Source organism: Callorhinus ursinus, unplaced genomic scaffold (genome assembly GCF_003265705.2).
Source record: "Callorhinus ursinus isolate GAN/ISIS: 27379988/994484 unplaced genomic scaffold, GSC_fseal_2.0 scaffold8, whole genome shotgun sequence".
NCBI lineage: Eukaryota > Metazoa > Chordata > Mammalia > Carnivora > Otariidae > Callorhinus > Callorhinus ursinus.
In genome coordinates, this window is record NW_027397070.1 from 46,994,130 (window position 1) to 47,010,471 (window position 16,342).

A 16,342-nucleotide genomic window follows, 5' to 3' on the forward strand; every position below is an offset into this window, starting at 1 on the left:
GCTTCCGGCCCGGCGGGCTTTCCTCCGCCTTCGCTGGTCCACTTGCTTAGTTTCGCGGCCCCGGCTTCCCTGCCTCCGGGCGGGCGGCGCATGACGGCCGCTAGGGGTGCACGGCATGGAACCGAAGGTCTCTGGCCGCGGCAGGGGAGTCGCCGACCGGTCTGTAGACCCCGTCCCCGATCCCTGGCCAGGTTCCAAATAGCTTTGAGGTCCGGAGGTCGCGCAGTCGCATCTTGGCGCCAGCCCTATCTAAAGGGCGGTGATTCCACGTTGGACAGTGCTCTTTGTTTAGTGAGATATTGAAGGTACTATAGTAAGCGGAAATACTTGCCTCCTGTCATCTCAGTGGGCCGTTATTGCTCCCAGAACCACCCTAGGTTCCTCTTCTGTACAACTCCAAAAACATTTTAAGTCAATTTTCCTGACACTCATTTTCCAGATTTGACATTTTCCTTTCGTATATCTTTCCAAATCTTTGACCGTCTCATCTCAGGCAACATTCTTTGAGTACTAGGTGCCAGTGTATTTGAGGGTGGGAAAGCTACAATAAGACTCTCCTTACCAGCAAGTCACTAAGAGAATTGTAATACAGTGAAAAAAACCTGTTCCATCAGCTACTGACCTTGGGCAACTTTACATCTCCAAGCTTCTTTTTAAATCTGTAAAGCTGTAGGAATATGACCAACGTCACAGAGATAACAGCTAACTTTTATTAAGTGTTATGTTCCTGACACTATGCTAAAGGTTTTTCCTTGAGTCATCCCACTTAATCCTCATATTATTCTCATTCTACAGAAGGAACTGAGATAACCTAGGTTAAGTAACCTGCTCAGTGTTACACAGCTACTAAGGGGAGATGGGAGTCAAACCCAGTAATCTGGATCCACATCATTCAGAGACCATGTTTTGGGACTAAGAGAAAGTCATGTGGCTGAAAGCCAGGGTGTATGTGGGGTAGAAGCAAGAGAAGACAGGGCCTCAACTGTTGTGTTTAGCTTTCCTGTGGGGGGAAAAATTATTCAAGATTTTTAAGCAGGGGAGTATATTATTAGTGATTGTATGTCCTAATTTGCTGGGGAAGTCCCAGTTCATGCCTTTCCCCCAGGCATAACTAACAGAGCTTTATTTTGCTCAAGTCTGGCTCAGACAATAAACAATACAGTCACTTTACATAAGACCAAAGTTATATTTTACAAAGAACTCTGATAAAAATGTGGAGGACAAAGAACCAGAGGCAGGGAGACCAGTTAAGAGGCAATTTATATTCTAAGAAGGGAAGAGGCACTGAAGTATTTATCAGTGTGAGTAGAAAGGAAGTTCAGATTTGAGAAATCCATCTGAAGAACATTTTTTTAAAACTTTTTAAAAAAGATTTTATTTATTTATGGGGCACCTGGGTGGTTCAGTCATTAAGCATCTGCCTTCGGCTTGGGTCCTGATCCCGGGGTCCTGGGATCTAGCCCCACATCGGGCTCCCTGCTTGGCAGGAGGCCTTCTCCCTCTCCCGCGCCCCCTTGCTTGTGTTCCTGCTCTATCTCTCTGTGTCAAATAAATAAATAAAATCTTTAAAAAAAGAAAAAGGTTTTATTTATTTACCTGAGAAAGAGAAAGCACAAGTGGGGTAGGGGGGAGAGGGAGAAGCAGTCTCCCCGCTGAGCAGGGAGCCCGATGCAGGGCTTGATTCCAGGACCCCGGGGATCATGACCTGAGCCCAAGGCAGACGCTTAACAGACTGAGCCACCCAGGCGCCCCCCATCTGAGGAACATTTAGAACTTTGTGATCAGTTGGGATGTGGTTGATGAGGTAAATGTGAGTCCAGGAGATTGCCTTCGTGATTTTTAATGAGGTGGATAGTGATAGCAAGGAGGGGATAAAGATACCTGGTAGAATGGGTTAGGGGAGTTGTGAAGGATGAGTTCACACTCCTATGACCTCTCTACAGCTCATCAACTGACCCTTGTAAAGTATGATATCCTACACTCTGCATAACATTCCACGTTGGCTCTGAATTGGAGAGCACAAGCGGACTTCTGTCTCCCTTGATCTGGATCTAATACTTCTACTAGTGTACTAGCCTTTATAATGATGGTCTGCTTATACCATACTTGTACTTTACGAAGCCTCTTTTCCACATCCAAAGCAATCCAAAGTAACGCAGCTCTCCCACTAGATCACATCACTTGTTTGCAATGCTTATCTGTAAAATACTGATGTCTTGTTATGTTCTTTATTGACTATCTCCATTCATTAGAATGTAAACTTCACAAGAGCCTGGATTTTGTACTCATTTACAACTATGTATCAGTGCCTAGAAAAGTACTTGATATTATAGGCTTAAAAATTATTTGATGAATGAATAAACATCAGGTTATTATCACCTATGTATAGAACATTGTTAAAACCTAAATGCAAGCCCGATTGATAACTCCCATCATATTTTATTTTGTTGGTTTCATTCCAGTATGCCAGATTACAGATATTTTTACATTTTTCAATTAATTCATTCAACAAACACTGAGTACCAACTTGTGCCAGGTGCTGGGTTACAGCAGAAAACAAAATAACGTGGTTCCTACTCTCATGGAGCTTATAGTCCATGTAACAAATCAGTGCTATAATAAGTATAAGCTTCTAGAAAGGAATTTAGGAGGGTCATCTTTCCAAGCCAACTTGCTGGGTTGGTGAAGTGTTCCTGGAAATATGCGCAAAATGTTAAGTCAGTGATGGCTAAACAAAGTAGGGAGATCATTCTGGATAGAGGCCATTTCATCTACCTCTGCCTATTCATTACAAGGCACTTTGAGGATAGGTATTACTTCTTATTTATCTGAGTCTTCTCCAGAGTTTAGCTCAGCATATTAAAAAGAATATATGTTCAATAAATTTTTTTTCAGTTAAAAGAATGGAAAAAATAATTACTTAAATTCAAAAGTAAATAGGTTTCAGCCACAGCTTATTCATTTTTTTCTGGCATCTTTGCCATGAGGAATGATAGTTTTCTGTAGCTTGGCTAGCCTAATATTATAAATTGTTTTAGTTATAATGCATAGATACAAGCTTAACAGACAAATGTCCTGTTCTCTCAAGAGAATACAGAACAGAAACACTCATGCTCAGTTCTTCATTATACTGGATATATATGAAACATCTGGCCTTTGAATATTCAAGTCCAGAAATACTGAACATTCTAAAGGTATAACTGATTTCAAAATGCCTTTGGACACAAATGGATATTTCCATGTTATATTTTAACAAGTAAATAGTTAGGATGCTATATAGCAGAAGTTCCCAGTTGTGAATGGCAGATCCCTGGGGCCATAGAGTCACTGTAAAGATTAAAAAATCTACCAAAGTACCAAGCAAAGTCTGTACCTTCACTTTCCAATATGGTAGCCTCTAGCTACATGCAGCTATTAAACACTTGAATTGTGGCTAGTCTGAATGGAGATGTGTTGTAGCTGTAAAATGCACACTAGACTTCGAAGACTTTATATGGGGGTAAAAAAGTAAAATATTCGTGGGGTGCCTGACTTCAGCTTGGGTCATGGTTTCAGGGTCCTGGATCCAGCCCCATGTGAGGCTCCCTCTGCCCCTCCCACTGCTTGTGCTCTCTCTCGCTCTCTCTCTCATAAATAAAATCTTAAAAAAAAGTAAAATAGTCATTAATCATTTTTATATTGTGACTACATGTTGAAATGCTATTTTGGATATGTAAGACTCTATTATTAAAACTGATTTCACCTGTTTCTTTTTACTTTATTGTGGTACTAGAAAATTTAAAACTACACATGGGGTTTATGTTATGTGGGATACCACTACAGCAGACTGAATAATAATATGCAGAACACATACTACCACTTAACAAGTATATGATACTGTTGAGACTACTAAGTTCATTTAAAAGTTTTGCTGAACTCATTCATTGTTTATGTTCTCTAAAAGTAAATCATCAGTGAAAATTAAGACAATTAAAAAAAATTTTTTTAAAGATTTTATTTGACAGAGAGAGAGACAGCGAGAGAGAGAACACAAGAAGGGGGAGTGGGAGAGGGAGAAGCAGACTCCCCGCTGAGCAGGGAGCCTGATGCAGGGCTCGATCCCAGGACCCCGGGATCATGACCTGAGCCAAAGGCAGACGCCTGATGACTGAGCCACCCAGGTGCCCCAAGACATTTTTGATATTAAATATACTCAATTTGTGAATCCCTACTTTATAGACTTTATAGAGTCACTGACAAATTTTGTTTTTGGGGGGAATGGAGGTTGAGGATAAATAAGATGCCAGCCTGTGAATATGCAAAGCACTTCAGGTTGACTCTTGGAAAGGAGCTTTATGGAAAATGTTCAACTGTAAGTAAAAGGAAGGAGAAAATGGCCCTAACCTGCTGGGTTGGGTTTTAAAGATTTTATTTATTTTTCAACAGAGAGAGAGAGGGACAGCGAAAGAGGGAACACAAGCAGGGAGAGTGGGAGAGGGAGAAGCAGGCTTTCCGCTGGGCAGGGAGCCCGATGTGGGATTCGATCCCAGGACCCTGGGATCATGACCTGAGCTGAAAGCAGACGCTTAACGACTGAGTCACCCAGGCACCCCATGGGTTGGGTTTTATATAGATGTGATGGGCAAAAAAACAAGTCCTGAAAGGTTCTGAATTGGGAGGGGAATTTTAAGAACGGAGGGTAAAGGAGAGGACACTCTAGGACTAATTCCAATAGCAGTTTCCAAAAGAAGCTACAGAAAATGCTTGGCTTACATAACCCTATTTTGCCTTTCTGAAGGTGTTAATTATTATGATTATATTTATATACACATATAGCTTACGTACTTACAAAATATAATAAAATTGTATTAGCTCAAATAAACTTTATCCATCTGCAGTAAATTACATACAACCTTTTCTCTAATTTATCATGGATAATTTGCCATACTTTAAAACTGAAGACTATGGAAGAATTATTGCCAATTCAGACAAAGAGGAACAGAGGAACAGAAAAATACACCTAAAATGGTTTCTGCTAGCATTTATTTGAGAAAATTTACACAAAAAATCCCCAATCCAACATTTACAAGTGAATCTGTAGAAATCCCACATGCCTCTTTCCATTAAACAAACAGAAAAATGGCTTATGACAGGAGTTTATGACAATGATATAACAGCACTTAAACTGTATCATTCCTATCTATATTATATAAACTGTGTTGAAAAGGCTCAAAATGGAGGAAAGCAGATAAAATCCCCATTTTTAAAGCTGATCTACTCTTGCACTAGCCTTCTATCAAAGACAAATAATTTTTACTTATTCGATAAAATCAAGGTGTAATTATCAATGAACTTTAAACTGAAAGCACAAATGTCTGAGTTGGTATTTTTGGCATGAAAGTAAAAGGGAAGGACATGGAAAAAATCCCAGTTTCACAAAGTCACATTCAGGAACAAAAAACATCATCATAAAATAAAATATTCTTCTATCTTTTTCTTTGCCATTTTGTCAAAACAGAAGAATATAACCAAGTTATACTTGACAAAGAACTGTCATTGCTTCTGAAAAAGGGGAAAGGCACCAGTCAGAAATATGAAAGAGTTTCTTATTAGGCTAATGGTACAGAACAAAATTTGACCTTTAGACCCGTAAAAATGGATCTGACCCACAAATTTGGTTATTCTCTTCCCTACTGGGATGTATCCTCTGTCATCTACTATATGTAATACCACAGGTGGATTTTCTCAACATCCACTGTCCTTACGTTGAGGATTTGGTCGCCAGTCTCAGAAGCCGTACCTATCAATTCCTACCAGCAGATGGCAATGTTGCACAAATTAATGAAAGAACCACTCTGCCACATCCGAGGAATTCACACAAGGAGAGGGGGGAGGGACGGCTTTGGGGTTCAGAGTAGCTGGAACATTAACAGAACAGCCTGAGATTTTAACAACATAACTCAACTCCCTGTTCTACTTTTGTACTTTACCCTGGTCATCACAGCAGTGTTCTCTGTTAATTCTAATACACTGCTTCTTAACTGCAAGCTATATGCCCTAAGTCCTCTAATTCTTGCCACTGCACTTAGACAAAGCCCTGTAACAGTCAGCAGGGGTTAAAAGAGATTACAGAAAGGCAGACTCCAATCCACTTTCCTGGGCGAAATGGAGTAATTTTCAAGTGACAGTATTTTTCCTAACTGTTCACAGTCATTTGTATCCATACCTTTGCTTACTTAATGGCCTTTAGGCACCTTATATTCCCACAGCAATTCTTGGCATTGCTTTTGCAACATGCATTTTCAAGTACTTACTCTATTCATAATCCTCCCAGATGTGTTTTTTTTTGTACCCCATATGTCTTAATCTGCTAGATGGAACACATAAAAAGGACAGGAATTAAGTCAGTGACTGGCCACATAAGAAGAGTTGGTAAATTTTACCTATATTTTCCTTGCTAGAAGTTATATTAAAGATTCAAGCAACCACATATCTGACAAAGGACTTGCATCTAGGATAAATAAGGAACTCTCGAAACTTAGTAGAAAAAACAAGCTAATTAGAAAGTGGGCAAAAAAGAAGAGGAATAGACACTTCACTGAGGAAGATATAGAGATGATAAATAAGCACAGGAAAAGATGTTCAGCATCATTTGCCATTAGGAAAATGCAAATTAAAACCATAATGAGGCATTACTAGACACACCTATGAGAATGACTAAAATAAAAAATAACAACAATAGCAGGTACTGGTGAGGATTCGGAGAAATTGGATTGGTCACACGTTGCTGGTGGGAAGGTAAAATGGCAGTCACTCCGGGAAAAGAGTAGGGTGGTTTCTTACAAAAATAAACGCGTGCTTATCATACAACCCAGCAATTGCCCTCTTGGGCATTTATCCCAGAGAAATGAGAATTTATGTTCACATAAAAACCTGTACATCCATGTTCACAGCAGCTTTAGTAGAAATGGCCAAAAACTGACAATGACCCCAATGTCCTTCAATGGGGGAATGTTTAAACAAACTGTGGTACATCCATACCATGAAATACTACTGAGCAATAAAAAGAAGCAAGCTCTTGATAACATGCAACAACATGGATGGATTTTGAGAGAATTATGCTGAGTTTTAAAAGCCAATCTCAAAAAAGGTTACATACTATATGATTCCATTTATAAAACATTCCTGAAATGACAAAAGTAGAGATGGAGAACAGATTAGTGGTTGCCAGAAATTGGGACTTTGGGGAAAAGAAGGGAGGTGGCTGTGGTTATAAAAAGGTAGTAGTTCAGGGATACGAGAATTGAGACTGTTCTGCATCTTGCGGTGGTGATCACACAAATCTACACCTGATAAAACTGCACAGAACTAAACACACATAAATACACAAAAGAGGGTCAGGCAGTTGAGCACAAATATTTTAATTCTCTAAAATGAAGTCCTCTTTAAGAGTTATGTACAGTTCAATGCTCATTTCTATGGGGTGTCCCATCTATCACCCTTTTAAGAGACATAAATTTATGAAAGGATATTACCAGAAGCTATCTAAACATTTCAGCTAAGGGTCAAGAGAAAGTGAAGTGTGTTTTCACAAAGAAATCCAAAGGCGACAATCAGAATGAAACAAGTTCAACATGGTCATACAAACCTTGGTAAAGGAACTCAAGTGGAAGCCCAAGCTGGTGAGCGAGCAGGAAAAGGAAAGAAAACATGGTTCAAACAGATCACAGGAGGAAACCCAGTACAAATGCTGACTTTGGCATTATCTAGGTAACCCCTATTTTTTGTCATAGGTGTCTCTAATAATAGTCCTATTGTTGCAAAACCAGTCCAAATGCTACCAAGTTAAAAAAAAGTCCCTCATTGACTTGTTGGGTATAGGTGGTAACCCCTGTCCTCCCACACCAAAGAGATCAGTTCTGGCAAGAAAGCTTCAATGTGCCTTGATGGTGCTGTTAGTAGGATGCCTTAGGTCAGACATGTCCCAGTGATGTTCAGCTGGCTGAGATACAAGGTGGGAGGAGACTGGGCCTTATTACTCAATCAACTTCTTGGCCTTGAAGAAGCGACGCAGGTAGAAGACCTGCCAGGTGGCTAGTCCAATGAGGCAGAACATTGAAAAGATGCTGAAGTACAGGACCCGAGTGTTTGTTGACTCTAAAAAACAAAAGTGTTATAAGGCAATGAAATGAGGCTCAGCAGGCTATACAGTGGCCAGGGGGAAAAGGCAATTAATAAACTTCTGTCAGTCCCTAGGCCTGACAGTAGGATTTTGGATTGTTTTTTCTTAAAAGTTCACTGTTCTATATATAAATGTTAAAAATTACAAAGATTAGTACTATCAGTTTGATACACAATAAGCTGAGAATATAGTCAACTGCCTATCACAGAAATTTCTATTCCCTTGAATATCCAACAAAGCTCATTTACCCAGAGAAACAACACTGAAGTAAGTGATCATCCCATCATCCCATTCCACTAACCCCTTTTGGCAAAACTGAGACAAGAGCTCCGTCTCCTTTATGAAGAAACAAGCGCTGCCTTCCCCTCACCATTGGTATCTCGCATCTCCTCCTCTCGCTTCTTCATGTAGGCAAAATCATTAACGATGGATTCTGAAAGGTCTTCTAAGCGTCGGAGCTCCACTTCTAAAGGTTTGAGCTTCTCAACCTTGGCAATCTGGAAAAGAAAGGAATTATGAACCTACTCCTTGAAAATAACTGCTCTGGTCTAGAACACAAGGCAACAGATGAGTCTTTTAAAAGTTTCACCAAACCCAGAGCACCTGACTGGCTCAGTTGATAGAGCATGTGACTCTTTTTTTTTTTTATTTTAAACTTTTTTTTTTTTTAAGATTTTATTTATTTATTCATGACAGAGACAGACAGACAGACAGAGAGAGAGGGAGAGAAGCAGAGGGAGAAGCAGGCTCCCAAGGAGCAGGGAGCCCGATGCAGGACTCGATCCCAGGACCCTGGGATCATGACCTGAGCCGAAGGCAGACGCTTAACCATCTGAGCCACCCAGGCGCCCTAGAGCATGTGACTCTTTATCTCAGGGTTGCAGGTCTGGGCCCCACGTTGGGCGTAGAGATTGCCTAAAAATAAAATCTTAAAAAAAAAAAAAAAGTTTTACCAAACTTAAAACCTCTTCTATTATCACTCTAACATATTCTAAAATCTGGGCTTCGGCCCTTCCCCCACAAACTGTTCGTGTGTTTGCATCTCAGAATTTTTTGATACTTTAATTTTGATTAAAACCTCCTTGGAATTAAAAATAAATAAATAAAAAAAAAAAACCTCCTTGAAGTACTGTAATATGGTAGACTATAAAGTAAAATATGTTATTTTCCTAAGATTTCTGATTTTATTTATTTGACAGAGAAAGAGACACAGCGAGAGCAGGAACACAAGCAGGGGAAGTGGGAGAGGGAGAAGCAGGCCTCCAGTGGAGCAGGGAGCCCGATGTGGGACTTGATCCCAGGACCCCAGGATCATGGCCCGAGCCGAAGGCAGACGCTTAATGACTGAGCCACCCAAGCGCCCCTAGATTTCTGATTTTAATAAAGCACTTTACTTTGCCCTTCTAGTCACATCCAAGAAAGAAACAATATTATCAGCATAATAAGTGTTACAGTCATAGTCAGACGTGATTTTAAAAGAAAACCCTCTAAATTCCCAATACACAATGCACAGGAATGAGGGAGTATATATGACTGTAACATTAAGATAATAACTCAAACTATAAAATTAGAGAGTTCTGCTTTGCTCCTTTAAATCCCACAACAGCTTTAGGGTTTATATCAAGAGCCCAGATGAAGCCTAGCTTTGCTAAAACCAAACCAAAACAAACCACTGCATTTTTTGTGTTTAGAATTACATAGCCAATTACCAAAAGAACTCTTCGAGGACTTCCTTGTATGCTAAGGAATGAAGGATGTGAGAAAGAAATGAACTGTTTTCCTTTCTCAACCCAGACCACTGTGAAACCTCCAAGAGTGTCTAGTACCTAAAGGCAGATATGACAAAAGCAAAGATTTCATTGTTCTATTTCTGTTTTTTCCTATCAATCTTATATTATGATGTACTTTTAAAACGAGGATAAACCACCAGAGTTTTCTAGATCTTAGAACTCATATACCAGTTGCTATTAAATTTTTCCTTAAGAATTCATCAAAAATTCTTTTTCTAAGGAGTGCCTGCTGGCTCAGTCGGTTACACATCTGCCTTCGGCTCCGGTCATGATCCTGGAGCCCCGCATCGGGCTCTCTGCTCAGTGGGGAGCCTGCTTCTCCCTTTCCCTCTGCCCCCCTGCTCGTGCTCTCTATCTCAAATAAATAAAATCTTTAAAAAAAATTCTTTTTCTATATCTGCCTCTTTACTCTCTATTTATTGAATGTTCTCTATAGAACGCCCTACTTTTTCTTCTCTTTTGTCCAATTCACCTTCTTTGTTCTTTTCCAGCTAATGTTAACAACAGTTAACGTGGGATGAATAGGAAGAGTTTAAGAGTGTTCTTATGTTCTCTTTGCTCATCTATATTCCTCACTGAACACATGAAATTATTTAAAATAAAAGTTATTCGGGGCACCTGGGTGGCTCAGATGGTTAAGCATCTGCCTTCGACTCAGGTCGTGATCTCCAGGTCCTGGGATGGAGCCCCACGTCGGGCTGCCAGCTTAGCGGGGAGTCTGCTTCTCCCTCTCCCTCTGCCTCTCCCCCTGCTTGTGCTCTGCCTCTCTCTCTCAAATGAATAAATAAAATCTTTAAAAAAATAAATAAAAAAATAAAAGTTACTTAAAATAAAACTAGAAATTGCTGTTAGGATGGGGATATAAAAAGTAAGTTTATATTTAAATAAGGTTCATAAAATGTGATGAATTTGCAATGTTTTCTTTCACTGGATGTATATTTTCCTTTTTTTTTTAAAGATTTATTTATTTGAAAGAGAGAGAGAATGAGAGAGAGAGAGAGAGCACATGAGAGGGGGGAGGGTCAGAGGGAGAAGCAGACTCCCCGCTGAGCAGGAAGCCTGATGCGGGACTCGATCCCGGGACTCCAGAATCATCACCTGAGCTGAAGGCAGTCGCTTAACCAATGGAGCCACCCAGGCGCCCCGGATGTATATTTTCTTACATTTGTAAAATGTTGGCTGGAGTTAATGGCATGACTGACAGCTACAAACAGAATGAAGCTAACTGACTGTAACATTTAATTAATGGTTAGTTAATGCATTTAGCTAACTCTCCTAGCTTAATGCCCAAATACCAAATTTTGTCATTAATCTAGAATATATACCTGTTGATTGATTTCGTATAGAGCCACAGAGCAAAGAAATTCCCCAGGGAAAAGATATCACAACAAGACATATATAATAAGCTCAAATTTAGTCTGTTTAACATTTTCCCTCCTGGTTTATACTTTCATCTCCAAAGCTTCCTGAATGAGATAGTATAAAAGCAATGGCATGAAACTTCTTTAGCGATAAATGATTTAAGGCTCTCTAAGTAGCAACTTGCAAAAAAACCTGGAAGTGAAACTATGGCCATGCCCCTGCCAGCTGAAAATATATTTTTTAAGATTTTATTTGACTGAGAGAAAGACAGAGAGCAAGCACAAGCAGGGGGAGCCACAGAGGGAGAAGTAGGCTTCTCGCTGAGCAGGGAGCCTCAGTCGGGGCTCAATCCCAGAACCCTGGGATCCATATATCCATATATGTGTATGTATCCATAATGTGTATGTATTTTATACCTTATAATCTTACTTAATCCTCATAACCCTATATAAGGTGAATATTATTATCCCTAAATTTTTCAGATCAGGAAATTAAGATTCAAAGTATTAAATAACTTGCCCAAGTTCTCAGAGCTTGGTGGAGTGGAGATTGGAATCCAAGTCTGAGTTTATATTTTATTCTGAAGGTACTAAAACGTTGATGAAGGAAACTAATAGACTACGCTTTTTTTTTCTGGATCAAAGGTGAAATTATCAAGCTATATTAGGCCACAAGGATCTGGGTAAGTTGTCCAGTTTATTAGTCAAACTTCCCTGGTTTCATACTGCTCTTATTCTAATTTTTACAGACTAACAGAGTAAAAATTTTAAGCAAATTATCATCACTATTCTCATGAAGACCCTCTTTGCTTGCGCAGGACTAAGTATTCAATGAGTTTATTACCAAGACTTTTATCATAGTCAGTACAAAAAGGTAACAAGAACAACTGTATCAAAATCCCCAATGACTGTTGTTCTGCTCTTCTGAACATCTGATTTAATGTTCACAATGTCTGTACGAATGTGAAATTAGGGGCGCCTGGGTGGTTCAGTTGTTAGGCATCTGCTTTCAGCTCAGGTCATGATCCCAGGGTCCTGGGATCGAGCCCCGCATTGGGCTGCCTGCTCCACAGGAAGCCTGCTTCTCCCTCTCCTACTCCCCCTGCTTGTGTTCTCTCTCTCCCTGTGTCTCTCTCTGTCAAATAAATAAACAAAATCTTAAAAAAAAAAAATCAGGCCATTATTCCAGTCTACTTCTCTCTTCTCAGGCTGGAAGGATGACACGTATTTTGCCAACAGCTTGATAAAAGCAAAGCCTACTTGACAATGTTATGTACCATAGGTTCTCCACTAGAGGGTAGCATTCCCCCTGTAAGCTGCATTTTAGCCATTCACTCAAGACTCTTAGAGCTACAAGGGACTGCATTTTACAAATGAAACTGATGATTCCATAGTTAATCAAGTCCTTTGGGTGGAAGACCAGGACTATCAGAACCATGGTCTCTTGAATCCCTACCCAAGGTCACCAAAGCATTTATTCAGCATCAGAACTGCAAAGCTCTGCCGCTGTAAAATGCAAGCAAAACCGTACCTCTGACTGCCAAAAGCATATCCACTCAGTGTACCCAACCCCTATCTTTCAAGCCTTAACCATGAAGCTTTCTTTAACAACTTCTGTCCACACCGACTCCCTCCTTCCTAAAGTCCTACAGCACTTAGACTGTGCCACATAATTAACAATCATACATTGTCATATTCACATTGTTTTGATTTTTATCCTTTTTCCCCACACTAGTTTGGCCCTTGAACTCAAAGAAATTAATACAATGTAAACTTCGTGTAGCATGCCCATTCAATGCCTTCTTCAGAGGAGCCAACTTTCTCATATGAGATAGTAAGTGTTGTTGGTCCCCTGAAGCAAGGCTTCCTTAGAGCACTCTGTACCTACTTTCACCCACTGCCCAGGAGAAAGTCTTCCCTACCACACTGTCACTCTCATCTGTGGTGGGAGGGACTGCTTGGAAAAGCTACAAGTCAGAAAGCCTTTCCCTGCACATGTACGACACCTCAAAAAAACTGTGAAATTACCCTTCTTAAGCCATATCCAAATCTTCCACCCTCCCCAGTGATGATTTAAACCTAGAATTCAAGTCATATGTAACTGCATCTAGGAAAGGTTTTAACTCTGAAAAACTGCTTCTTAAAACATACTGTGAAACTGACCTCTAGAGAATCGTTAGACTGTTTTCCTTGGTAGAGCACTGAGACTTAAGAGAAGCTTCTTGTGGTAAAGCCAAATTGCTGTTACCTCCACACTCCCCCCCATAGCCCCCCAAATTTTAGAAGCACAGCAGTAACAGTGGAGATCATCTAGTCTACACAATCAAGATAAAGAAGGCAGACCTACAGCCAAGGACAAGTTTACGTGTGTGGGGAGGTATGTGAATCACAAGCCTCTTCATAGAAGCTCAAAAGGTCAAGAATGTACCAAAATAAGGCCAAATAATACTGCCAATCTTAGGGGCTATATGAAATTTAGCATGATTCTATTTACTCTGTTATAGTCAGTTTCCAGGAAGGGTAGGAGAAGGAAGCCAAAATCTACTGAACTAACCAAACTATGTGTCAGGTGCCTTGCCCGTTATTTCATTTAACTCATGTCGAGAAAGGATTTTGGATCTAGTATGCAGAACCAGAGTTCCTCCTTCCTGAGGGCATTCAAAAAAGTAGAACTTTTGGAAAGTCTTAAGCTGTTGTTCCAACAAGGGCAACTGTGTTTCTGGTATACATGTTGATAGCAAATGACATACTAATAGAACCCACAGGCACAACAGGATTTTTGTTGTACTGAAAATGCTAACATCCATATCAAGAAGGGACATATACAGCCCAAGTTTGAGGATGTGTCAGATAGCTCCTTCTTCGTGGGACAGTTACTGCCTTCATTTCCACAACTGCAGGATCAGACAATCCACACAAGCAGCTGCTCTAGTACCACAGACCACAAAAAAGATGCCCCGCCCTCCCACCACGGGCAAAAGACAGTGGTGAAAGGTCCTTAAAATTCAACAGAGGGAATCAAAAGTGCTTTATTTCTGAGGACATAAGCATTCCGAACTCTTTAAAGCATTCAAACTACAAGACTCTATGCTTCTTTACAACAGGACAACCATTCTAGCTTCTAAATATCATCTTACATTTGTATTGTTTACATAGCAATTCCACATGCACTAATGAAGTAAATCCTCTCTAACAATTTAGTAGGCATTGTAGTACTCTGCCCAGCTACTGAAACACTGACTACTATTCAATTTTACAAGACCACAAGGGATTTCAGAATCATGAAGCCCACAACTGTGAGGGAGATACTCTGGATGTGAAAAACTTGAAGAAAATGTGCCACCTCCTCAAAGCCAAATGCTTATGCCAAGAGGCCCAAATCCTCTGGAGATAAAAGCTCTCTATTACCTCAAAGACCTGAAATTAAATGCCTCAAAACCTCTACATACGCTCAGTGCTCTCTGGTAATTAACCAGAAAACAAGTGCTTCTATTATTTACGTTCTTGTCACAGGCATTTGCTGAGAGACAAATAACAGCTATTTCTAAGCAAGATTCAAGGGAGCCTAGCCATTGACTGAGGAAAGGGCTGCCTTTGGCCTGTGTTGAAACCACTTCTCCTCTGTCTCAGTTTGCTCTGCCTTTTTGGGGGAGGGGGTGGTAGGGTTGGTGGTAAGATCGCCAAAGAGAGTAGTAGCAGGAGTTCCTTGGTTAAGAAACAGAATTTGGAGCTGTGTTGTAACCATGTGCGTAACGACATGCTTAGGACGTGCCAGACTTCCAAAGCAGGAAGCAGGCAAAGGAAGTGCTGTGGTTTCCTTTCTGCTAGGGATTCCCCTCGTAGGTTAAGCGAAAGGTCAGGAAAGATAAAGGCCCTTCCCCAATGTCAACAAAGTCCAAGGATGGTAGAAATTCCAGGAGGAATAGTTCTAACATGCTCTGTGACAGAGATGTCCACATCATTTTCTGTATAAACTCACAATAATGCCCTCTGTTTTAGAGTGAAAAATGATGTCTAATGTCTAATCAAATGCCTTATTACGTAATAAATGGCAGCCATCATAGCAGGAGGAAAGAGTTACAACAGGTAAAATTTCTATTTTAACAATGCATGCTGGCTTAGAGAGTGGTCTCAAGTTGAGGATACTGCAGCAGTTATCGAAAACTGAAAATCACCTTACCTATTTTTCTACCTCAGAATAACTGCAACATTTTTCTCTTTTCTACCTTAAAATAGCATTTTAACATACATTACCTTATTTAAATACAATTAAGATTCTTCTCAACCATCAAAGTTTAAAAGGATTATTTCAATTTACTCTTCAGTTCATCAAGTAAAGAGACTCTCTTGCTCTCTTTTAAAAAACCAGCTTAGGGGTGCCTGGGTGGCTCAGTCAGTTAAGCGGCTGCCTTTGGCTCGGGTCATGATCCCAGGGTCCTGGGATCGAGCCCCGCATCGGGCTCCCTGCTCGGCTGGGAGCCTGCTTCTCCCTCTTCCTCTGCCTCTCCCCCTGCTTGTGAACTCTCTCGCTCTTTCTCTGTCAAATAAATAAATAAAATCTTTAAAAAAAAAAAAAAACCAGCTTAGACACAGAAACAAACAATTCAAAGTCTCTACCAGGAACTGTCTTCCATTCACTACCTCTACCATATCCCTCGCTCTTGTTGATCACCTACAAATAACTCAGTCTGGTGTTATTCTACTGGATATCTGAACTAAGAAACAGAGGAAAGACTTAAAGAGCTGCAATTGTTGTACGACTACTTCCTGTTGCAGAATTAGCTGGTCACTTCCACTCTTCTTCCATTTTAGGACATTTCCTTCCCAGGTCCTGACCAAAGATGGAGCAACTTTCTGTGGGTCCATCAGTCCTAGAAAATTCTCTTAAATCACTTAAATCACCTTTCCTTTATTTTGTTTACATTCTTTAAAAACCATTTACATTTCCTGTCCCCCACCTCTTCTTCATACCTTCAGGTACTGTTGTAAAAAGCCTCTGATCTGGGTAAGAATACTCTTACCTTTCTGTA

General features: G+C 40.2%; 1 protein-coding gene across 1 annotated transcript in view; it reads right to left on the reverse strand.

The window, feature by feature from the left end:
* Nucleotides 1-5,005: 5,005 nt before the first annotated feature.
* The window catches only part of TMED10 (transmembrane p24 trafficking protein 10), a 35,458-nt gene continuing 24,121 nt past the window's right edge, over nucleotides 5,006-16,342 (reverse strand). Inside the window, exons 4-5 of the mRNA XM_025869629.2 lie at nucleotides 8,532-8,658; nucleotides 5,006-8,136 (exon numbers count right to left, since the gene is read on the reverse strand). Of these exons, the coding sequence (XP_025725414.1) occupies nucleotides 8,015-8,136; nucleotides 8,532-8,658 (249 nt within the window). The 3' untranslated portion in view covers nucleotides 5,006-8,014. The remainder of the gene's footprint in view (nucleotides 8,137-8,531; nucleotides 8,659-16,342) is intronic.